General features: G+C 45.4%; 1 protein-coding gene across 7 annotated transcripts in view; it reads right to left on the reverse strand.

Annotated features, from left to right (window-relative positions):
• Positions 1–288: 288 nt before the first annotated feature.
• Positions 289–25,652, reverse strand: part of LOC117060012 (disintegrin and metalloproteinase domain-containing protein 2-like) — a 70,787-nt gene continuing 45,423 nt past the window's right edge. For all 7 annotated transcript variants that reach the window (XM_033172044.1, XM_033172047.1, XM_033172046.1 and 4 more), the window contains 6 exons: positions 24,173–24,371; positions 23,300–23,405; positions 19,487–19,670; positions 16,949–17,029; positions 4,636–4,747; positions 289–515 (listed from right to left, as the gene is read on the reverse strand). In XM_033172044.1, coding sequence (XP_033027935.1) covers positions 304–515; positions 4,636–4,747; positions 16,949–17,029; positions 19,487–19,670; positions 23,300–23,405; positions 24,173–24,371 — 894 coding nt within the window. In that variant the 3' untranslated portion in view covers positions 289–303. The remainder of the gene's footprint in view (positions 516–4,635; positions 4,748–16,948; positions 17,030–19,486; positions 19,671–23,299; positions 23,406–24,172; positions 24,372–25,652) is intronic.

Consider the following 25,652-nt stretch of genomic DNA (forward strand, 5'->3'; position numbering starts at 1 on the left):
ACATATGCAGGGAAAATGATTATTAGTGGACCCCACGAAAGGGAGGATAGAAGTCGAGAATTTGTAGAATTCTATGTTTTTGGATTGTATTTTTCTTTTTTGTGAATGAAAAACTAAATTGTAAAACCAATAAAAATGATTATACACTGTATATAAAAAAGAGAAACTGCATTTACAGTTTAGAGAGTGGCATAGACTTCCAATTACCTCTGGGGAAAGGAACAACTCTGTGGGGTCGGGAAAGGTTGGGAAGCACATTTGCACCAAATGCACCAATTTGATCATTAGGCAAACAAAGCCAAGTTACCTTTCCATATCATAACCTTTCCCCTCCTCTTCTTCCTCTTCTGCATCTTCCTCCTCTTCCTCCTCCCCTTTCACATTTGAGAAAAAGTCCCTCAATTTTATGATCAAGATGACGGAGCCAATCAGGACAGGCAGGAAAAGGAAGAAGCTAATCAGGAGCCAGTTTCTTGTAGCTGTACCAACGTTGAGAGTTTCATCTACAGCTGCAGCTAGCATGGAAAATAAAAAATAAAAAAGAATGTTATACACTCCCCATTTCTCTGAGCAGTGTGCCAGAGCAGGAGACTTTTATCTGTCTTTCCTGCAAAAGATGCAGGACAGACATCTAGGGGCAGGGGCCAAAGAACTGAGTTCAACTGATATTACGGTAAGTTTTGGACACACCAACAAACTTAAAATTAAGAACTCACCAGGCCTAGACAGCACCCATCTTAATGTGAAGCCCTGGCAATCAGCTGGGATTGGCTGCACTAAAGCAGCCAAGGGGGCTGACAGAAGCACTTTTTCTGCAGAAGATGATTGTTGATAGGCCCCCCCCTTTTAATATATTTTTATTAAAGATTGTATCGGTTTACAAAAGTATGTGCAATGTTTCTCTCTTTTCCCCCCAAGTAACATTTTTTACAGATCAGTTTCATTTGTTGAGGTATTAGGAAGAAAAGGGGGAGAGAGTTGGAGGGGTGTGGGGTCGGGTGGCCGCAAGTGAATAGCAGACAACCTGCACAAGCGACGCTGACACAAAACCCCACATATATTAAGTAAAATAGAAACATTGTTGATGGCCCCTTTCCTGCCTCTCTCCACCTGGCCCAGGGCAGGGCCTGACTGGCCTCATAAGGACTGGGGTATTTTGGGGAAAGTTTTGTTGGGAGTTTTGCTGTTGTTACTGATATTAACCGTGAAAGATACTCGGAGTCCAGTGTGACTTTCATGCTCTTTATTCAGCTCATAGTAGTGAGGAATGCAGTTCCCCCAAAACGTTTGCTTTATATACACTATTTACACAATGGGCCCCACGTGATTGGCTAATTCCTGTATGCCAATCGGAATGCGGATTCACTTCCACCTGGAGCTGGATTGGGTGGCTCCTGCGGACCAATCAGACTGCTGCAATCTCAATCCTATTGTTCTGAGACCAATCAGACTGCTGCAATCTCAATCCTATTGTTCTGGGACCAGTCCGACTGCTGCAATCTCAATCCTATTGTTCTAGGCAGAGCCGTCTTAAGGGGATCTGCCGCCCTGGCGCGGCTATCCCTCCGGCGCCCCCGCCATGCCGCCTCTCCGCCGCCTCCCTCCCGCGCTTGCCGCCCCTTGGGAGGGGGGTGGGCGAGCGGGGGATGAGGGGCGTGGCGCTGGAGCGGCGCGGGGCTCTGCGCGCCCTTCCAGCGCTTCCGGGATGGGAGGCGAGGGCGGCCGGCTCGCGCAGCTAGACGGCGCGGCGCGGCTGGGCAGCTCGCGCTGCATCGGGCGGGCGGCCGGCTGCGCGAGCCGGCTGCCCTTGCCTCCCGTCCCGGAAGCGCTGGAAGGGCGCGCAGAGCTCCTGTGCTCTGCTGGGCAGCCAGAGGGCGTGGCGTGGCCGGCCAGCTCCCTTGCCGGGAGTCAGAGGGCGCTGCCGGCAGGCGCTGCCAGCGGGGCTGGAGGGCGGAGGCGCCCTCCAGGCCATTGCGCCCTGGTGCGCCGCGCCACCAGCCCCAATGGATGAGACGGCTCTGGTTCTAGGACCAATCAGACTGCTGCATTTTGGATCCTATTCAACTCAGTACATAACACCCCTCCCCTCTAAGTTCCAGTCCTGCCTGGGAGGTTGCATCCATAGTCCTCAAGGTACGCTGGCCGCCTACGTGTGCGTTGCGGCCTGGGCTGTTCTCTGGTCAGGGGTTCTGGTTCAGGCTCGTGTTCCGAGGCTGCTGGTTGTGATGGGGCTGTTTGGTCTGGCGCAACCAACTCGCTCTGTCGTGGCTCTGGTTCCGGTGCCCTTTCGGCCTCGCGGGTCCTCTCAGTATTTACTGATTCTGCCTCCCCTGCCAGCCCCTCCTGCTCTACGGGTCTCAATGCCCCACTGTTCCCTTGGGACTCCTCTGACCTGTCCTCCTCCTGGTTTTCTCCTGGGAATCATCGCCGTAGCTGGTCGCAGTGGCGGCGCCAGCATTGCCCCCCCTCTGTTAGCACCTCGTATGACACAGGGCCAGTCACCCTGGTGACTGTGGCGGGTACCCGGCCTGCCACAAAATTCTTTGCATACACTGGATCCTGGGCCACGAAGGTCCGGGGGTTCCTGCCTTCACCCACCACTACCTCATCCTGAGCTCTGTCGGGGTGGAGGCGGTCCAGTCTGATTGCGAGGCGCCGGCCCATTAGTAGTTCCGCGGGGCTCCGGCCAGTCGTTGAGCTAGGGGTGGGGCAACTGGTATACCTGGTAGTCCGTGGTCTCCGTCGAGTTGCCTTGGTGTGTTGGGCCCCGGGACCTGGGGCTCTTGGGGCGGTCATCTGATGCCTGGCGTCGGATGGGCCGAGCCCGACACACCCGGGTGATGTGGCCTGATTTTCTGCACTGCCTGCACTCTGCGTTGCGGAAACGGCAGGTCCTCGTCTCGTGATTCTCCCCGCAGCTTGTGCAGTTCCCTCCTTCTGGTCGAGGCAGCTGTGGTGTGTGCATGGCTTGAGTATAGTCTGTGCACCTCCTCCCTATCTGATCCTGAATCGTCGATGAGGTCCTCGTGGTGGACCCTTGGTTGGGATGGCACGCTCGGCCGTGCCTCTTGCATCGACCTCTCGGCGGCTTCTGTTGCCAGGGCCTCCTCCAGCGCGACCTGGAATGTTAGGTCCTTCTTGGCATAGAGGCGTTGTTGCAGCTTCTCATCCCTCAGGCCACCGATGAGGCGGTCACGCAGCATGTTCTCCAACTCTGAGAAGTTGCAGAACCGAGTGGCTTGGCGGAGGGAGGTCACAAACCCCGTTATGGTTTCCCCAGGGGCTTGCCGCTTTGCACAGAAGGCATTTCGACGAGCCACCACCGAGGGCTGTGGCGAGAAGTGCCCCTTCAGCCGTTCCACTATTGTTTTGTAAGGAACGGTAGCGACATCATCAGGCGCAAGGAGAGCCCGGGCGATTTCGAATGTCTCCTCTCCGCAGACGCTGAAGAATCTTGGCATCGTTGGTGACCCCTTTAGCTTCTAGAAGAAAGGTGAAACGGGTGGCGTACCCTTCCCAGTCTCCTGATGCTGGGTTGAACGGTGAGAAGCTTGCTGTCCGTTGCCATCTTGAGTTCCTTGGGACCCGGAGCTGAAGCCTGGATACACGGTGCGAGGCAGCTGTGCGGCAGGTGGCGTTGCTGCGGTGCTGTGTGTGGCAGTCAGCTCAGCGGGATCCCATCCTCGTCGCCAGTGAAAGATACTCGGAGTCCAGTGTGACTTTCATGCTCTTTATTCAGCTCATAGTAGTGAGGAATGCAGTTCCCCCAAAACGTTTGCTTTATATACACTATTTACACAATGGGCCCCACATGATTGGCTAATTCCGGGATACTCCTGTATGCCAATCGGAATGCGGATTCACTTCCACCTGGAGCTGGATTGGGTGGCTCCTGCGGACCAATCAGACTGCTGCAATCTCAATCCTATTGTTCTAGGACCAATCAGACTGCTGCATTTTGGATCCTATTCAACTCAGTACATAACAAACCGATATTAACTTTTTGTATCTTTATTTTTATGTGGAAATTGTTCAGTTTGATTATGTAGTTTTATATGTGTTTTATTTATTTTTATAACCACTTTGCTATATTTGTATGTAAATCTTTTCATATGGTAAGCATTGTTTTAACTGTGGAAAGGCAGCATACAAATAAAATGATGGTGATGATGATGATGATGAGGAGGAGGAGGAGCTTCAGTATGGTACTGAAAGCATGTCTTCCAAAGAGGATGCTGAAACCACTGATCAGCTGATCACCAGATTCACCAACCTCCTTTGTACTTGGACTGATGTCAACTGATATCATTATGACATCAGGTGGCTTAAGTCCAGGTGTGGCCCCGGGAGGTGGGAAGATAAAGATCTGGCCAGATCCAGTTTTCCACTCCTGGAGCATACAGGGGAAATAATTTCATGGTCAGCCAAGAAAATCAGCAGTTTTCAAGTGATTGGGTGTTGGAGAGCTTGGGATGGCCTTACTGAGCCATCAACCCCTCATGATTGTTTATTAGCCCTCTATCTGCCAAACAATCCTCCACATGATATATTGTTTAAAACTCATTCTACTTATGGACAAATATGAACTAAAATTAATAAAGTTATTTTTAAAAACAAACCAAGAAACCAACTCACCACTTCGGAATGTGCTGTCAATGCTTCCACCCAAGCCTCCTCTATCTTCCATCGTGCAGTCAGGGGGGGCCCATCCCATATTGCAGTGGCAATTTCCTTTATTGTTGCATACCTGGATTGCATGTGAAGGGGAGGAAGGAAGCCACAATAATTTATTTACTAGAGTCCAGGCTTCCCGAGATAGCCCTTTCAATGTTTTGGATTACTGCTTCCAACAGCTGCAGTCAAATGCAGAATGGAGCTCAATGGAATTGGAATTAAAACAAAACAAAACAAAAAATGATACTTATTCCAGAGCCAGAGCCGTGGTTTTTTTTTTGCTTTGTGTGAAGCCTCCAGTGGGGCACCATTGAGACTCTCTGCCTGTGTGTGTGTGCACAAAGGTGGGTGGGTGGTTGTGCAAGCTGGGTGAAATAAAGTCTAGTTATTCAAAGATATACAAAAATACAAACCCTTTACAACGTATCTTTTTATCATATGCTAAAATAAAACAGCTACTTAATCTAAAAAAGGCCAAAGGCAGAAAGAAGAAAACAAAAAGGAAAGTAAAACCTAAAGAAAGAGAAAGTGAAAGAGAAAGAGAAAGAAAAGATTAAGGAAAAATTTAAAAAGATAAGAGGACTTCCAGCTCTCTGTCCTGCTACTATATATAGTATTTACTCATTAAGATCCAACTATTCTATTTTCTGTCTTCTGTAAACTAGTATTTTTTTTTCAATCTTCAAATCCAAATTTTACAAGTTCATTTTCTCTTCATGCAAAAAGTCCATAAGAAATTTCCAATGTTTTCTCTAATTAAACATGTTAACTTTCCCATCTGAACCAAATCATTCTGCTTTAGAATGATTCCATCTTTGGAATCAATGCTTTCCATCTTTGTGCATATAGCAATCTCCAATAATCCCATTGGAGTAATCTTCCATAATCCTTTTCCAGTTGTGTAACTATTTAGCCTTAAAAAAAGAATTCTGACTTCAACTGAATATTAACCTTTAAAATCTGCTGTATCAATGGATGTATTTGTATGCAATATTTTTTTAGCCTTTTCACGACTTCCGGCGAGGACGCCATTGCGGGCGGTCGAGGGTCGTTTCGGCAGCGAGACGACCCTGGCCTGTCCCGGGGGTAGGAGCTCCGCTACCGCACAGTGGGCTCCGCCAAACCGCGGGTCCAGCGTCCCGCGGCACGGGGTCTCCAGCGGGCCCACTATGGTGCTGAACCCTTCTCCCGTTCCCCTTGTAAAAGGGGCGCGGGAGTGAAGGGACAACGGCGCCGGGCTGTGGAGGCTATGCCCCAACCGGGCAGGCGAAGTGGCAGCTGCCGCCTACAATGAGCGTGTCATTCTTACCTGATTTGAAGGAAAAGAAGAAGAACCCCGTAAGCCGTAAGTACAGAGTTAATTGGATCTAAAAATTTCACAATTGGCACTCCGGGAGGAACGTCAAAAGGAAGCCCGTTCCTCTCTTTGCTGAATGAAGAAAATAACAATGTTTCTAGCTGCTGCTGCATTAGCGGATACAATGTTTCTACGGAGCTTTTTGACAAGCGAGATCGGCTGAATCCCTGTTAAGGGAACTAAGATGTTGGGAATATTTCTTCTTTGAAGTTGTTGGATTATAATCTTTTCACCCTGATTCGGGGGGAAATGGCGGCTGAAACTTGTGGCTAAAGATGGAAAAGTACTGAAACTTGATACCCTCTGCCTGCTTCTACCATGCTTGGTTTCGTTTTTAAACTGGCTTTAGATCCGGGTATGACCCATGGACAAAGGATAATTCTTTTGAAGTTAGAACTGCTAAACCAGAAATTAAATTTGTTGAAGCAGAATGTTGAGGAAAAGTTTTATGCAACAGAACTTTGCTAAACTGGAAGAAAACCTTGCTAGGGAACTTGAGGAAATATTTGAGGAACAAAATATAGTGACTATGCAACTCCAAGAAGATGGAAAATCCTGTTGGTGTGAGAGACCCAGGGTTGGAAGACAATTTATATCCGATTTCTGGGGTGAGAGCCTAGAAATGAAGGGAAAACAACTTTTGAAATTGCAATTTGAAGATGACTGGAATTCTGAAATGGAGATGCTGGAAGGTGATGCTTTGTGTTCCCTGGAGTTTATGGATTGTGTTTTGACCTTTGGTTATAAAGAAAAAGAGGACATTCTGGACAATGATGTTGGAGGGAGGTGGAGAGATGTCTGGTGGGTGAGATGGCGAAGGAAAATGGTCAGAAGAGGGATAGGGTGAAAATATTTAAAATATAAATAGGACGGCTCATCATGGTACCCTGAAGTCAGTGTGTTAAGAATTTATGATTTTGAACTAGTGGAGAGATATGTGAATTGGTTATCAGCAGCAGTTTAAGTAAAATAAGATGTAAGATTTGATTTAAGAAGTAATATGTTGTATTATGAAGTAAAAATAAATATTAAGAAGTTATATTTGGATATTTTGATGGTGATAGATTTAAATTTTAGAGATGAGAAGTTATTAAAGTAAATTAGAATTGGAAGCAAAGGAGAGAAAATGGGGGAAGTCCCCCAAGTAGATTCAAAACAAGATTTATTAATTAGTAAAAGGAATGTTGGTATTCCAGTCTAGGTTTGTATCTCTGTTTATTTTTGTTTTAATTGTTGTATCTGTTGATGTTGTATTTGTTTTATTGTATTGTATTTTGTCTTTGTGGAAAACCAATAAAATCTTTGTTAAAAAAATAATATATTTTTTAGCCTTTTCACATGTCCATCCAGCATGAAAAAATGTCCCTTCATGTTCTTGGCATTTCCAGCAAACATTTACCGGTAAAGCATCTTTATACATTCTGAATAGTTTCTTAGGAGTTAAATACCAAGGACAAGGAAAGGAAATTCTCTTTAAGATCGTAACACAATGCAAATTTTAAACCCCTAGTCCACATACGTTCCCATTGTTCCATCTGTATATTCTAACATAAATTTCTTGCCCATTTAATCATGCATTTTTAAAATTACATTTTATTGATACCATTCACATTAACACAACATAGAGAAAAGGAAAATAAATTCCCATTACCACCAAAGCAAAAAGAAAAGAATACATCAACCAATAACCTTCAAAACATAAAAAGTGGTCTTTTTCTATCGACCAGACTTCCCGCCTATTCCTTATTACAGATTCTGCATTATTTGTTCAGTGCTATTGCATAAGTAGTTTTGTTCAAATTTAATATCCTTTGATCCATTCATAGGTGTAAGGTTCGTGTGATGGTGCTTCACGAGTAATGGAGCAAGAGCCCAAACTGTCTTTTGAAGTTTTACTGTGCAAACTATTTATAGTGCAGAGCTACAAAAAGCATGTCTGTCTCAGTCGCTAGCAGAATCCGGGAGTGGCCCCTTCCAGCTCTTTCCCCAGCATAAGAGCTTTGGCACCCCAAATCTCCTCCTACCCTCCTTACATTTCACCCCTCTGCGCAATTGGGGCGCCAGAACTGGCGTGCTTCCCTCCTGACCAGCCGGACAAGGTGAGGTGCTGGGGCTCTTTGCAGCATCGCTGAGCCCCCTCCTCTCCTGGCTGGAGAGCCCCTCCTCCTTCCTCCCCACTGGAGGTGTGGCTGCTCTTCGCGCTGGAAGAGGTGCTGCTGCTCAAAAGGCGCCACGGCTCTCAGTAAGCTAACGGACCCTCCGTTCCCCTCAGCGGGCCAGGTGGCAGTTCCCTGACAATAGGTTTTACCACATTCTTAATACTGCTATTGAAATTATTCAAATGCTGCGAATGACCTTAGACTACAATTATTATTTTTCAAAATTTCCCATTTTGAGATACCGTGTTTCTCCTAAAATAAGACACCGTCTTATATTTTTTCCCCTCAACAAAACACAGTATGGCTTATTTTCAGGGGATGTCTTATTTTAACCGCGTCGCATCAGTATGCTGCATAGCCACGCCTCTCCAGGCTGTTTTAATGGGAGGTGCCACGTCACTATGTCTTATTTTCGGGGTATGACTTATTTTCGGGGTATGACTTATTTTCGGGGAATGGCTTATATTTCGTAAATGCATAGAAATCCTGCTATGGCTTATTTTATGGCTATGTCTTATTTTAGGAGAAACACGGTAAATACCCTTTTGGTTTATTTTTTATTTTTTCTGACATGCTATCTAATTCCGCGTATTCAACCAATTTTTGAATCCATTCTAATCTTGATGGGACTTTATCAGTTTTCCAATTTGCCGCAATGAGAACTCTTGCTGCTACCGTAGCATATAAAATATCTTTAGCATTTTTAGGAACATCTGAATCTGTGATTCCCAAAAGGAAAGCTTCTGGTTTCCTATTGAAAGATATCTTTAACATGTCCTCCCAAAACACCTTGATTTCTTTACACTGTCACCACAGGTGGAATAGAGTACCTGGCTTTTCTTTACACCTCCAGCAGTTATTTAGGACAATTTTGAACACCTTGGACAATTTCCAGGGGGTTAAATACCACTGGTGCTGCATTTTACGAAAATTCTCTCTCAGAGAGTAACAGGCTGTAAAATTCCAGTTTGTTTTCCACAGGTTTTCCCACTGCTTCAATCAAAACAAAATAAAAAAATTAAAAGTTCCTTCCAGTAGTACCTTAGAGACCAACTAAGTTTGTTCTTGGTATGAGCTTTCGTGTGCATGCACACTTCTTCAGAAACACTGAAATAGAAGTCACCAGACCCTTATATATAGTGAGAGAGTGAGGAGGGTGGTGGGAATGGGTGATTGGCTGATGGGTGTGGAAAACCTGTTGAAGACTGTTAACGACTGCAATTAGTCCTAAAGGAAAAAGCAAGGGGTGTGATGGCTAAAGATAGCTTTGTCATGTATAATGAGATAAGAATCCAATGTCTTTGTTCAGACCAGGTCTCTCTGTGGTTTTGAGTTTGGTAATGAGTTGCAATTCAGCAACTTCTCTTTCCAGTCTATTTCTGAAATTCCTTTGTAGTAAGACAGCTACTTTGAGATCTTTCATAGAATGTCCAGGGAGATTGAAGTGTTCTCCTACTGGTTTCTCTGTCTTGTGATTCCTGATATCAGATTTATGTCCATTTATCCTTTGGCGTAGGGTTTGGCCTGTTTGTCCAATATAGAGAGCTGAAGGGCACTGTTGGCATTTGATGGCATACACAATGTTAGAAGATGAGCAATTAAATAGTCCTGAGATGCTATGTTTGATGTTGTTGGAGCCAGTAATGGTGTTGTCCGGGTTTATGTGGCAGCAAAGCTGGCATCTGGGTTTATTGCAGGCTCTGGTACCAGTGTCCATGTTGAGTCCTGTTGTTGTATTATTGTGGGTGAGGAGTTGTTTAAGATTGGATGTTTGTAAGCGATAAAAGGTCTTCCTCCCAGAACTTGAGAAAGAGAACTGTCATTGTCTAGGAGAGGTTGTAGATCTCTGATAATGCATTGTACTGTTTTAACTTGTGAGCTGTATGTGATTACTAGTGGTGTTCTGTTGTTTTCTTTTTTGGGTCTGTCTTGCAGCAAGTTCTCTCTGGGTATCAGTCTGGCTCTGTTGATCTGTTGTTTAACTTCATCAGGCAAATATTTTAGTTCTAAAAAGGTTTGCTGTAGATCTTTTAAGTGAGAGTCTCTGTCTGTATAGCTGGAACAGATGCAGCTATAACGTAGGGCCTGGCTAAATACAATGGATTGTTTGGGATGGTAGCTAGAAGCATGTAGATATGTTTGTCGGTCAGTTGGTTTACGGTATAAGGTGGTGCCTATGTGTCCATCCTGTATTTTTATAGTAGTGTCCAGAAAATGTATTTCTTGCATAGATTGGTTCATTGTTAGGTTGATGGTGAGGTGAAAGTCATGGAATTTCTGGTGGAAGGTGTCCAGGGTCTGTTGACCATGTGTCCAGATAATAAAAATATCGTCAATGTACCGCAGGTACAAGATAGGTTTGAGTGGGTAGGAGTTTAGGAAACGTTGTTCTAAATCTGCCATGAAGATGTTGGCATACTGTGGGGCCATGCAGGTTTCAAACAGGGTGTCACATAAATTACCACCCCTCTCTTCTTCTCTTTACTTGAGGAAATTAAATCTAAACCTAAACTTTTATTGATTAATATTCTTTTGTGTTTTTTTCGCAACTTGGAGGCATATTAAATCATACTTTTGCTTTATCAAAATATGTTCTACTTTGTTTCTTTTGGATTTATCGTTTAGGCCATTCACATTTGAATTAATCGTTTTAAGATCCATATTTTATTTTTAATCAATACAGCACTGTAAAAGATAAGTATTAACGCAACCACAATTTCTCAATAAACAAATAAAACACTTTGTCTTGGGTCTTGAGATGGATTTCTTGAACAATTTCCATTCTCTACGGCCTCTGTCTCTGGATCCTCTGACTCTCCAGCAAATTGTCTCTTTCCTCCTGGCTCTTTCGAATATCTCCTCCAGAACTTATCTGCTTCTGGTGCAGACAAGCACTTTCTTCATTTACCTTTAAAGAAAAAAGAAATGCCTTCGGGGTACTCCCATCTAAAACCAACTGCCTTAGCTTTCAAGACTTCGGCTAAAAGTTTATAATTGTCTCTTTTTTATCAATCGATTTGGGATACTTTTATGGATAATATTGTTTCCTTCTATGTTAAGTTTTTTTGTTACTAATATGGAAAATTTTATTTCTAAAGTCTATAGAATTAGAGGAAACTAAGCAATCCGCCATCCAATTATTGGCTTTGGCAACATTTGACTTCACTCTAAAGGCTTTTTCTATTTTTGGTGTCACTTCCGATTCATCCACTTCAAGCCATGCTGCTAATTCTTTAGAGATTTTTTGTTCTATTTTTTCCTGTGCAGCTTCTGGGAGGACTCTAAATCTCAGTGTATTCTCTCTTCTTTGCATTTGAAGCATCACAATAGAATCCAATGTTGCCTCTTGAATTGTCCTCAAATCCGCTGCTTCTTTCCTTATTTTGTCACATTCCCTTCTTATTTCTCTATTTTCATTCTGTACTTTTTATTAGCTTCTTCTAAACTGTGTGCCTTCCCTTTCAATTCCTCCACTGTTTTTGTTAATTCAGAGTTTTTTGTATCAAATTATTCATCAGGGTTGATAGCTCTGCTGTGATTTTAACATTTTCATCAATTTTACCCCCCATCAAAACTAGTTTCTCTTCTGTCATGCATTTTTAACCTGTTCTTCTTCAGTTTCAAATTTCAACAATAGTTTGTACATTTTTGCAATAACATGTTCATCATCAGCACACAGTCCAGTTACAAAGTCTGTCTTTTCTTGCTCTATACCATCTTTTTATCCATCTTAAACCTCTCTACTAATATAAGATTGTAACCTTCCAGTATTAAATGTTCCTTTGCTTTGGTTTTGTAATTTCCTTGATTTCAACCACTCCTTCAACCACATTAAACAAAACAACTTGAGTTTTGGTGCACCTAATCCTCCCCTTTCCTTTGCATCTTGTAACCCATGGTTTATTCCTTTGACATAAAAACCTGGATATATTTTTCCCATTGTTTGAACAATTTATGTTGTTCAGTCGTTCAGTCGTGTCCGACTCTTCATGACCCCATGGACCAGAGCACGCCAGGCACGCCTATCCTTCACTGCTTTCCAACATCAGTTTTCCGGCAATCTTAATTCCGGTTTGGGATTCATCCAGTCCAGCCTTTCGCATGATGAATTCTGCATATAAGTTAAATAAGCAGGGAGACAATATACAGCCTTGTCATACTCCTTTCCCAATTTTGAACCAATCAGTTGTTCCATATCCAGTTCTAACTGTAGCTTCTTGTCCCACATAGAGATTTCTCAGGAGACAAATGAGGTGATCCGGCACTCCCATTTCTTTAAGAACTTGCCATAGTTTGCTGTGGTCGACACAGTCAAATGCTTTTGCGTAGTCAATGAAGCAGAAGTAGGTGTTTTTCTGGAACTCTCTAGGATTCTCAATAATCCAGCGCATGTTTGCAATTTGGTCTCTGGTTCCTCTGCCCCTTCGAAATCCAGCTTGCACTTCTGGGAGTTCTCAGCCTGCCTTGTAGAATTTTAAGCATAACCTTGCTAGCGTGTGAAATGAGTGCAATTGTGCGATAGTTGGAGCATTCTTTGGCACTGCCCTTCTTTGGGATTGGGATGTAGACTGATCTTCTCCAATCCTCTGGCCACTGCTGAGTTTTCTTTTCATCATCTTTTAAAATTTTAAATAGTTCAGCTGGAATATCATCACTTCCACTGGCCTTGTTGTTAGCAAGGTTTTCTAATGCCCATTTGACTTCACTCTCCAGGATGTCTGGCTCAAGGTCAGCAACCACACTACCTAGGGTGTATGAAACCTCCATATCTTTCTGGTATAATTCCTCTGTGTATTCTTGCCACCTCTTCTTGATGTCCTCTGCTTCTGTTAGGTCCGTTCCACTTTTGTCCTTGTGGTAATCTTTGTACGAAATGTTCCTTTCATATCTCCAATTTTCTTGAACAATCTCTGGTTTTTCCCATTCTGTTATTTTCTTTTATTTCTTTGCATTGCTCGTTTAGAAAGGCCCTCTTGTCTCTCCTTGCTATTCTTTGGAAATCTGCTTTCAAGTTCCTGTATCTTTTACTATCTCCCTCGCATTTTGCTTGCCTTCTCTCCCCCGCTATTTGTAAGGCCTCATTGGACAGCCACTTTGCTTTCTTGCATTTCTTTGTCATTGGGATGGTTTTCATTGCTGCCTCCTGTATAATGTTATGAGCCTCCATCCACAGTTCTTCAGGCACTCTATCCACCAAATCTAAATCCTTAAACCTGTTCTTCACTTCAACTGTGTATTCATAAGGAATTTGATTTAGATTGTATCTTACTGGCCCAGTGGTTTTTCCTACCCAAATAATTTAGGCCCAAATAATTTACCCAAATAATTTAATTTAATTTAATTTAATTTACCCAAATAATTTAGACCCAAATAATTTAGGATGCAACTCATAAGTTCGAATGAGTATTGAGGACTAGCATCCACTCAGAGCATCGCTCCCCATCAATTGAAATAGTGACATACTTTAAAGCCATACTTGACTAAAACACTATTTTGAATCTACGAGCAATTCCTTTAATTGCCAGGGTTTATTACAACCTGCCACTCTGAGGACTTTTGCAACCAGAATTTCACCTTCAGAAGGGACTGTTGCACAATGGGAGAATGCATGCTTTGTTCAATCCTCTGGCATCTAACAGCTAGGCTAAGAGAGACTTATGCATGAAACACTAGAGAGCCATATGTAGGCAGTTCAATGGTCTATCTTGGCAATAAACAACTTCCTATGTTTGACCAAAAATATTGAAAAAAAGGAAATATATCTGGCTGTATATGCCATGTAGTTATCTCTCATCAGCCAGCCACTGATGAGAGGCAATCAATCTGCCATGACAACCCATCCCCCAGAAGTCTTCACCATCCAACTTCTTGAAGACACTAGTATGGGGAATGCTGCCATCTTCCATTCTTTTCCCATCTCACCCACAGTAATCTCCCAGATCTGGTTGTTATATGCCCCCTCCCTCAAGCAGGGCTCCACCAACTTGACTAGCAGGTGGCAATTCAAGAAGTCCTGCTTTTATAGGAATAGGAATCGGAAAAATTTATTATTGGCCAAGTACATTTTCCAACATACTTGGAATTTGTTTCGGCTACATTGCAATGTAAACATACAGACACTGTTCCTCTCACAATACAAAGAAGTAAAGAAACTCCACCCATATTTTACCTCCCCTTAAGCTATACAACTACGAATTTAACAATTTAATGGCACAAGGGAAAAAACTATTCTTGTGCCTGGCCGATTTTGTATATGAAGTCCTGTAGCGACGTCCAGATGGAAGTAAATCAAGCAGATGATGACCGGGATGTAAAGGATCTGCTACAATTCTCTCTGCTCTCTTCCTTACTCGGGTAGCATAAATTGTCTCTATTGAAGGCAAGCTAACACCAATTACCCTTTCTGCAATTCTTACAGCTCGTTGGAGCTTTTTCTTGTCTCTCTTAGAGGCTGTACCGTACCAAGCTGTTATAGAATTACAGAGAACAGTTTCAATGATGCCTCTGTAGAATTGAATCAACACTTCCTGGGACAATTTAAATTTCCTTAGTTGACGCAGGAAATACAGCCTCTGGTGGACCTTTTTAATAATACTATTGATGTTGCTTGACCAATTTAAGTTATAAGAAATTATGGAGCCCAGGAACTTAAAGGACTCTACTATTACAACCATGTTACCAAGAATGGAAAGTGGTGGCAGAACAGAAGAGTGCCTTCTGAAATCAATTACCATTTCTACTGTCTTTTGGATATTTAGTACCAAATTATTTTCGGTGCACCACGAAACAAGATGGTCTACTTCCCGCCTATACACAGATTCATCGTCCTCCTGGATAAGCCCAATAACTGTTGTGTCATCAGCAAATTTCAAGATCTTAACCGATGGATCAGTTGAGGTACATTCATTTGTGTATAGAGAGAAAAGAAGTGGGGAAAGGACACACCCCTGGGGAGCACCGATATTGATGGTATTGTTGCTCGATATAATTTTCCCCAACCTCACCTGCTGCCTCCTGTCCGTTAAAAAGCTGTATATCCATTGGCAAACAGGGGCAGGTAAATTGAGATGAATTAATTTAGAAAACAATTTAGATGGTACAATAGTATTAAAAGCTGAGCTAAAGTCCACAAACAGAACTCGTACATAGGTCCACAAGGAATCCAGGTGTTGCAGGATGTAGTGCAATGCCATGTTGATTGTATCATCTACTGACCTATTAGCTCGATAAGCAAATTGCAGAGGATCCAGCAAGGGATCAGTAACGTCTTTCAAGTAGGCCAGCACTAGTCTCTCAAATACTTTCATTACCACAGATGTTAAAGCAACTGGTCTATAATCGTTCATCACACTGATGGAAGGCTTCTTAGGTACAGGAATGATGACAGAATGTTTAAAGCATGAAGGGACTCTACACAACTCCAAAGAACGATTAAATATCTGTGTGAGGATCGGAGCCAATTGTGCTGCACACACTTTCAAGCAACGAGGAGTCACACCGTCTGCGCCTGGAGCTTTTCTGGTCTTCTGTTTCTGTAAAAGGCTCAGTACATCTTTTTCCCAGATTACCAGTGGGGTGGTTTCAGAACATGTTGAGTTGCTTATTGCTTATTATTTATGCCTCCATTGCAGCTGTGACTCCCTCTCCTAACACCAGGCAAGCCACTATCAATGACCTCTCAGGAAGACAGAGTTATTTTTTGCCAACAAAGAGTAAATGCATTTGAGATGAATGTTTGAGGAAGCTCAACTTTCATCCTGACTACTCCACTCACTCCATATATTTCTGCCATTACAGGATTGTTCTGGAAATGCCAGGATGCTTTTCTGTGCTTCCTCTGCATTTGCTGTCTCTGTTCAATCAGGGATGGGGAACTAGGTCCAGCCAGTGGGCCCGATCCTTATCTCCCCAACTCCCAGCAGGTCAAATCTGACAGGTGGTTGGTGCTCTCTTGGCAACAATCAGCTGGTTGTTGGGGCTTTGCTTGCAAAGTGCCACACACGGAGTGAGGCAGTCCTGACCAACAGTTAAATTCTGGCCCTGACAATTAGTTATGCAAGATGGATGGAGGCAGAGGAATGCAACACCTTTCCCACAATCACTTCCTTCACTGAGCAACAACTTCACTGCACACTTGAATACAAACAAAGGTTCAGCCCAGTTAAACCGCCAACAAAATGAAGTTTGCTTCTGCTAGAACAGTGTTTTTCATTGCCTAATCTGGCTGGGGATTATTGGAGTTGCAGTCCAGCAATACCTCATAACACAGGAGCTCAGAATCCTTAGTGCAGACTCAAGCTAAGGCAAACACAGACCACTGAGCACATAACAACCTAGGGACCCAAAGTTCAAGAATACCTCTAGATCATTAGGCTCCCGGCTCCACCCCTTGACCTGTCCCAGGTTACACTGCTGATTGTACCCAGATGTTAGAATTTTGGAAGCCAAAGGTTAGCAGGTGTGATGGGAAAACACCAGATCAAACTTTTTAAAAAAAAAATGTTATAGATATCTGCCCACCAGCATTGATAACAGGATTCTTATTCTATCTTCATATTATTTTATATGTTGCTATCCCTGTAACTTGTCTCATTCTGGCTGAGTAAAGAGATGCATAAATTGAATAAAAGGAGCTCCTCCTAAGCTGCTTCTTGAAAAGCTGCCTTTCCCAAGTATCCCTGGGGCGGGAATGACTGTTAAACATATTTGCAAGTCAATGCCACACATCTATTAGGAAAATAATGTTGCTTTCACTCACTCCTTTCCTGTTGCACTTTTTCACTGGATCACAAGTTGTTTTTAATACAGACCTATCCACACACTTCTGGGTCATGCAAACCTAAAAAATAAAATTGGGACCACTTCAGGCGAAGAGGCAGCCAGATGGAATAATAGCCATGAGAGACCTTTGCTCTTTGAGGCTGGACACACATACATACCTAAGTAACAGAGGAGGCTGGAGGGGAGACAGATTGCATGCAGAGGGAAAGAGGGGGATTGTACACCTTTTCCATACACCCCTATCACCTCCATTTTAACAGGTAATATGCATTTATTATTTCTATTTGTATGCTGCTTTCCTACATAAATGTGCCCAAAGTGGCTCAGAACAGAATAGCATAAATGCATTATCAATACAGTGATACCTCAGTTTACGAACTTAATCCATTCCGGAAGTCCATTCTTAAAACCAAAGCGTTCTTAAACCAAGGCGTGCTTTTCCATAGAAAGTAATGGAAAATGGATTAATCCATTCCAGACTATGAAATACAACCCCTAAAACAGCAATTTAACATGAATTTTACTATCTAACAAGACCACTGATCCATAAAATGAAAGCAATAATCAATGTTCTGTACTATAAAATAAATAAGACAGTATTGTAGATGATAAAAATTAAAAGAAATTTTTTCTTACCTGCACCGATAGCCATAAAATGAAAAACAAGCCACAGTCACTAAAATGAAAAATTTACACAAACAAAAATGCAAAAAATAGCAAAAACAAAAGCACCAAATATACCTCAAAACACTGCAATCAGAAAAAGAAGGCTTTAATTACAATGGGGGGACTCAGATTTGCTGTGCAACAGGAAAAACAGAAGCTCAGGAGCACATTTGGCTTCTGGGGCAAAGTTTGCAAACCGGAACACCTACAGTGTACTTCCAGGTTTGCAGCGTTCGGGTTCCGAGTTGTTCATGAACTGGGCTGTTCGTAAACTGAGGTACCACTGTATATCATTACAATAACAGGCCATATCTGCACTATACATTTAAAACACTATGCTACCACTTTAAGCAATTATGGCTTCCCCCAAAGAATTCTGGGAGCTGTAGTTTTCTTGAGGGTGCTGAGAGTTAACACACCCCTACTCCTCCTGCTCCAGAGCTATAATTCCCAGAACAATGTAACAGTCAATTTCTCTTTCCAGAAAACTCTGGGAATTGTAACCCCATGAGGGGTATGTGGAGAGTATCAGAGCCTACAGGGTCAAGAGCTCTGCTATGACGCACTGGTCACTGGGTGGGCAGTTCACACACGGGCTTTTGCCTTTGTCTGTGAACACGTTTCTTCGTTTGGTTTCGTTTTCGTCCGGAGCACATATGAAGTCAAATTCTCTGGGAGTAGATTTATTGCTTTGAAAATAAACACTGCAGTCACACACAAGCTGACACTGTGCTCGGACTCTGCTAATTACCGGGAGCTGCCAAGAATGGAGAGCAGAGTTGGCAGCTGAAGAAAGCCTGCGGGACCCTGGTAAACTCTACATATTGTGGAGGGGGGAGGGGTGTCTCCTTACAACTCTCAGAACCCTTAACAAACTATAGCTCCCAGGTTCCTTTGGTGGAAGCCATGACTGTTTAAAGTGGCATCAGCATTTTAAAGTGTATATTAATGTAGTCACATCTACCACTATTTCGCTTCAAAATGTAGCACAGGAATCCAAATAAACAATTCATTTTGACAATATGGAAATTCTTAAAACAACTGTATAGTGTATTTTGTGTTTACCAAGTAAAACAGCAGCAAAACAAGGCTTATTGAGTGATAGGTTGGGAAGTCTGTACAAAAGCAATGCATGATAAAAAAGTATGTTGTGTAAATAGAAAACTTGAAAGAGTGTGTGTGTGTGTGTAGCTTTGATGGCTTTAAAAGGGATTGAACAAATTCATGGACAGATCTAGCCAACTGCAACATAGAGAGACAGCACACCACTGAATACCAGTTGCTGAGGAGCAAAAACAGAAGTCTCTTCTGTGTCAGGGATTGGAGTCAGATTCCTTTTCACAAGGGGATTCAGGCTACAGCTCTGAACCTGAAGCAGGAGGAAAGCAGGGCCTGCCCCAGAAGTACAGTACTGTTATCAGATGAACCAAGGGATGTGAAACTGCTGGGATGTGACTCCACTGTAGAAGAGAACGTAGACCTACGAGAACCTGAGCTTTCCCCACTCTGTGGAATTTAAGAGATTACTGAAGAAGGCTTGGCTCCTGTAAGCAGAGCAGCATCTTAAAGTATAAGCAATGCTAACAAATACCTGGTTGCTCCTTGCTGGAACAGCTTCATTTTTGTCTTTTCAAGAGCATGGCTTGAATCGTGCGTCCTACCTGACCCTGGCAAACAGACATCCCATTGCCTTGCTGCACCACATCCCAGAGCAGTACAGTTTGCTCCAGTTCACTTTTGCAGGATAGAGACCCCCAACATTCCTGGTAATTTAGCCACATCAACAGAACTGCACTATCCAGACCAGAAATCAAACCTGTTGGGACTGCTTCAGAACCCTAACCCTTACCTTATTATCCCCGCAGATGGAGCCATCACGAACCAAGAATGGGTCCTTCACTCCCGGCCCTTTCATGTAGTCCAAAGTGACACACAAGCGATTCTGCACCTTTGCGTAAATTATTGCTGCATTTTCGATGGCATAAGGCTTTTTACCTGGATATTCACACACCAGCTTGCCACACTTGAGGTCCCTGCAAAAGAAGCATGGGTGTGTGGGAGGACTCACAGGCGATATCAGATACCTAGAAGAATTAATCTCCCGCAACACAGCTATTGGAGCACCTACATGTAAAGTGGTTGGTTCATTGCCAGAATTCCTGAAAAGGGGAATTGCATGAGCATACCGTATATACGCGAGTATAAGCCGACGCAAATATAAGCCGAGGCACCTAATTTGACCACAAAAAACTGGGAAAACTTATTGACTTAAGTATAAGCCGAGGGTGGGAAATGCAGCAGCTACTGGTAAATTTCAAAAATAAAAATAAATACCAATAAAAGGCTTGGAAAGAAAGGGTCTCTTACAGGGAGGGCTCAGGGGGTAAGGGGGCATATTGTGGGTACATTTCAGGGGGCAAGGGGAATATTCTGGAATGGATTAAGGGGGAAGGGGGCAGATTCTGGGAAGGTTTCAGGGTGGGTGGGGCATATTTATGGAGGGCATGAGAGGCAAGGGGGCATATTCTGGGAAAGTTTCAGGGTGGGCAGTTTCTAGGGTGGGCAGAGCTGGGATGGGCAGGGGTTAAGAGGGAAGGCTTGGAAAGAAAGGGTCTCTTTACAGGGAGGGCTCAGGGGGAGGGGGCATATTCAGGGAGGAATTAAGGGGGGATTCTGGAATAGATTAAGGGGGAAGGGGGCAGATTCTGGGAAGGTTTCAGGGTGGGTGGGGCATATTTAGGGAGGGCATGAGAGGCAAGGGGGCATATTCTGGGAAAGTTTCAGGGTGGGCAGTTTCTAGGGTGGGCAGAGCTGGGATGGGGGCAGTTTCTAGGGTGGGCAGAGCTGGGATGGGCAGGGGTTAAGAGGGAAGGCTTGGAAAGAAAGGGTCTCTTTACAGGGAGGGCTCAGGGGGAGGGGGCATATTCAGGGAGGAATTAAGGGGGGAGATTCTGGAATGGATTAAGGGGGAAGGGGGTTGATTCTGGGAAGGTTTCAGGGGTGGTTGGGGCATATTTAGGGAGGGCATCAAGGGCAAGGGGGCATATTCTGGGAAAGTTTCAGGGTGGGTAGTTTCTAGGGTGGGCAGAGCTGGGATGGGGGAAGGGGTTAAGAGGGAAGGCTTGGAAAGAAAGGGTCTCTTTACAGGGAGGGCTCAGGGGGAGGGGGCATATTCAGGGAGGAATTAAGGGAGCAGATTCTGGGAAGGTTTCAGGGGTTGATAGTTTCAGGGTGGGCAGTTTCTATGGCGGACTGAGCTGGGATGGGATGGGGGCAAAAGCAACAGGCTCTCTGGGGCTGAGCCGGCTCGCCTGCTCGATACTTGTCCTCCTCCTGCTCCCGCTGCCCCCCGTCGCTACCTCTGTTCCCCTTCGGGGAGAAGGGACGGGGGGGGGGAGGAGGAGGAGGAGGAGGCGATCCTCGCACAGAGCAGTGACTGCTCTGTGCAAGGCATAGGAGAGGAAAAGCATCGAGGAGCACTTTCTCCCCACTTTTCCCTCCCTGATGCGTTGCGCAGAGCAGGCACAGGATCATAGAGTCTCAGCGCAGTTTCTACAGTGGGCAGAGCTGGGATGGGCAGGGGTAGAGCAGGCACAGGATCATAGAGTCTCAGCGCAGTTTCTACAGTGGGCAGAGCTGGGATGGGCAGGGGTTAAGAGGGAAGGCTTGGAAAGAAAGGGTCTCTTTACAGGGAGGGCTCAGGGGGAGGGGGCATATTCAGGGAGGAATTAAGGGAGCAGATTCTGGGAAGGTTTCAGGGGTGGGTAGTTTCAGGGTGGGCAGTTTCTATGGCGGACTGAGCTGGGATGGGATGGGGGCAAAAGCAACAGGCTCTCTGGGGCTGAGCCGGCTCGCGCGCCTGCTCGATACTTGTGAACTTGTCCTGCTCCCGCTGCCCCCGTCGCTACCTCTGTTCCCCTTCGGGGAGAAGGGACGGGAGGAGGAGGAGGAGGCGATCCTGGATCAGAGAGCAGGCACAGATGGGGGATCGGCAGGGCAGGGGAGACAAGCAGCAAGAAAGGATCCCTTTCTTGCCGCTTGTCCCTTTGCAGCCGCCCGCTTCACCTGAGTATAAGCCGAGGGCGGCTTTTTCAGCCCAAAAAATGGGCTGAAAAAGTCGGCTTGTACTCACGTATATACGGTAGCTCAAATCAAGCCTTATTAGGAATGTTGAAGGAGCTGGGTATGTTTAGCCTGGAACAGGGGAGACTGAGAGGAGAGATTTAGCCATTTTCAAACATCTCAAGGGCTGTCACATGGAAGAAGGAACAAGTTTGTTTTCTCCTGCTCTGGAGGATAAGATTCAAACCAATGGCTTCAAGTTACAAGAGAGGAGATTCCAATGAAACACCAGGGAAAACCTTCTTACCGTGACAACCGATAGACAGTGGAACTTTGGGAGTTCCTTTGGGAGGTTGTGAACTCTCCTTCCTTGGAGGTTTTTAAGCAGAGGTTGGATGGCCATCTGTATGGATGCTTTAGCTGAGATTCTTGCATTGCAGGGGGCTGGACTAGATTAAACTTGGGACCCTTCCAACTCCACAATTCCATGATCCCATGATTCTCTGATTCTATTAGAATTGACCTGGAAATATGCTGCCAATAAGCAGCACACAGGTCAGCAAAGCCATATGGTGATGCTTTGGACTACAATTCCCATCAGCCCAAGCATCACAGGATTGGATGGAAATGATGGGAGGTGCAATCCAAAACACATGGAGGGCACCAGATTCAGAAAGGTTGTGTAACCATTTGGTACGCTGGTTCTTCTCGTCCAGGTGTGGGGAACATTTGAACTACAGCACCAATCAGCTCCAGCCTACATGGTCAATGGCCAATGCTGCTGTATTGTACTGCAGCAGCACCTGGAAGGCCAAAGTTTTTCCACACCTGTTCTAGTCTGCTCCTCATAAAACTGCTGAGGAGAAGGCAATTTTGGTCCTGGACTGGAACACACCAGATTGCCAGTTGTGTTGACCAGAACTCAGGCACTATATAACAGTAGTTTAACCAAATTTGTGGCATTTACACGAATGAGGGAGCCATAATTCTAGTGGTTTTACCACATCTGCTGTTTGCCTGGACTATGGCCTCTGTATCATGCTGTCAAGTGGTGCTGATTCAAATGAGCTTTAGCACACATCAGGTGCAGGTGTGTGGCACAGTAAGTTGTACCCTGTATATCCACCCTGTAAAACTTCCTGCTGCACAAACACCACTGCTTTGGGCTGTATTCCATAAATGCTCTTAGTCAGAAGTTGGCAACCTCCGGCCCACGAGCCGCCCACCATCTGAGCCGCCCACTCGGTAAGCTGCCCACGTGCTGTGCTAAATCAGCTCAGCACAGCACGGGGACTTGCCAAGCAGTGCCGGAAATTGCGTCTGTGCATGTGCAGACACTGAAAATCACGTCTGCGCATGTCCAGACGCTGAAAATTGCTTCTGCACAGGTGCAATTTTTGGCGTCTGGGCATGCACAGAAGCAATTTCCGGCGCCACAGACATGCACAGATGCGATTTCCAGCATCACGCTGCACATGTCCAGCCCACGGACACTCTCCGTAGGCTTGATCCAGCCCATGGCCAGATAACCTTGCAACGCCTGCTCTTTGTGGTAGGAATGTGACCCATCACACAATTTCCATTTTTGTGCAAAACGTACTGCCACTGACAGTTCTCATATCCTTTGGCAGAGGAACCACAATGTCCCATCCTGTCCCTTTGACTGTTGATTTCCTCATAACACTGAGAAGATCCACTTTTTGAATCTGCAATACAGATCAGAATCATTATTCATTTATATGAAGCATTTCCATCCTATTCTTTAGCAGCAGTGGCGGCAGTAACAACAAAAGGTTTATAGAATGGCACAGAAATATCATTGATAAGATGGTTCCTGCTCTCAGGCTTACAATCTAAAGGACAAAAGGAAAAAGGGATTGAGAAGGAAGTGGGGGGAGGGAGAGAAAGCTCAGGTACTAGTTCTTAGAACTTACGACATTCTTCTAATGATTACCGTATTTTTCCTTGTATAAGACTAGGTTTTTCCCCTAAAAAATAATGTCAAAAATTAGGGGGCGTCTTATACTCTGGGCCATCTCCCTCCATTTTCTTAAATCTGAGTCCCCCAAAATACGGGGCGTCTTATAGATGGAAAAATACAGTAGCTAGAATGGAATGATTCAGCAGGGAGGAACCAAAAATGGTTGGTCTTTCAGATGAGCTGACAAAGAGGCCCCACAATCCCATTGCTCTCTTTCCTGAGGCTGCAGATTGGGGACATAATGCTCTGTAATGGCCTGTCAGACACCTCAGAACACTCTTTGCTACCATTGCCAGTCCCTGAAAAGGGGTGCATGAGTAATGTACACAGCAGCTTCCAGAGGATTGCTGCATCTCTTGAAATCTGCTGGATTAAAAATCAAAACCTTCTAGTCTGAATACTGGGTGAGGTGTGGGGAATGAAGGACAGAGAAGGAAAGAGAGAAAGGCTGTTCAGAAGGGAGAGATGAGAGAAAGAACTGCTTTCAGTTACCTTTTCCAAATACTTTGCGGCACCACAAATCCGCACTTTGGCATGTTCCTTCCATGCAAATCCCTGTCTCCCCCTCACAATTCTGTCCATCCTGGACATAAAAATTCTCTGTGCACTCAGCAGAGGTACCATTGCAGTACTCCTTCAGATCACAGTATTCATCTTTAGTGCCTCTGCATAATGTGCCTTTTGCTTTCAACTGGCAGGAAGAAAAGAGAAAGGAAAGCTCTGAGTTGCATTTCAGGCCTCTGAGACATTGATCTCTGCAGGCGTTTTGGCACATACTTAGACCTCAAACTCTGCTTTGTGTCATAGCTGTCAACTTTCGGATTTCAAAATAAGGGATCAGCAGCCTCACCTATGATAGTCACATGGCAGTGGTGGGCGGAGCCAGAAGCAAAAGTGGGCGGAGCAGCTAGAATGCGGCAAAATATTATATATTATAATGCCGATGGGAAAAGATGCCGAGGCTCCACCAGGACCGGAGCGGAGAAGACGCCAAAGATCCTCCTCATCCCAAGCCCCACATCCCTCTGCTCCGGGCTCCCTTCCTGCAGCAGCAGCTGCCGCCGTGGCTGCGTGCGGTTCTGGCTGCCCAAGAGCCGCCGAGGAAGAGGAAGAGGCGACAGTCCCCTTGCCTGCCTCTGTCTCTCTCCTCCGAAGCCCCCCGCCCACCCCTCCCGCCCAGTGCAGGAGGCTGAGGCAAAGCTCCTGAGGAGAGGGAGCGTGAGGAGAACTGCTCCCCCAGCACCCCCACCCCGTGCTGCCCGGTCCTCTCCCCCCCTCCGCACACGCCTCGCCCAGGGAGGGAGCGCCGCGGCTCAGACTTGGCGCTCAGGGCACCGGCGAGCTGCGGGCGCCGAGTTCGGACGGGCGCCGCCACCGCCTTCTCCCGAGACTCTGCTCGGCTCCTCTGGGCGACATCCATGCCACGCAGGCACCCCCAGAGAGCCCTTGTGGCCGGGCGCCTCGGGCCAAGCTGAGGCCACCTCGGTAGGAACCACCACCACCAGCAGCCGCCACCTTCCCGCCCTCTTCCACTTAGTGCTGCCTGCACTGAGGCAGCGGCGGCTGGCGACAGCGCCAATGCCAATGCCGGGTGGAGCCTCGCGCGCCAAAGCAGGCGTGGGACAGGCGGCGGCAGCCACAGGTGCAGCTTCTGAGAGGCGCGAATGGCAACGCGGGGCCAGCTAGAGGGGCGGGCAGCGCGTTGCTCGGCAGGCCTGCAAGGCGCACGGCAGGAGGGGAGCGAAACAAGCACGTTTCTTGGGGCACTGCCCCAAAGCACCCCATCCACTTTCATTCTCACACAACCCGGGAATATACGGGTTTTTTTGTCATCCGGGACTGCAGCGGGAAACGCGATTATAAACGGGGGAATCCCGGCCAATACGGGATACTTGACAGCTATGCTTTGTGTGGATGCTACCTTCTCCTTGATAATGTGTGGTCAAGACTGGGGGGGGGGGAACCCCTCCTG

The sequence above is a fragment of the Lacerta agilis genome, chromosome 15, assembly GCF_009819535.1.
Source record: "Lacerta agilis isolate rLacAgi1 chromosome 15, rLacAgi1.pri, whole genome shotgun sequence".
Classification (NCBI taxonomy): domain Eukaryota; kingdom Metazoa; phylum Chordata; class Lepidosauria; order Squamata; family Lacertidae; genus Lacerta; species Lacerta agilis.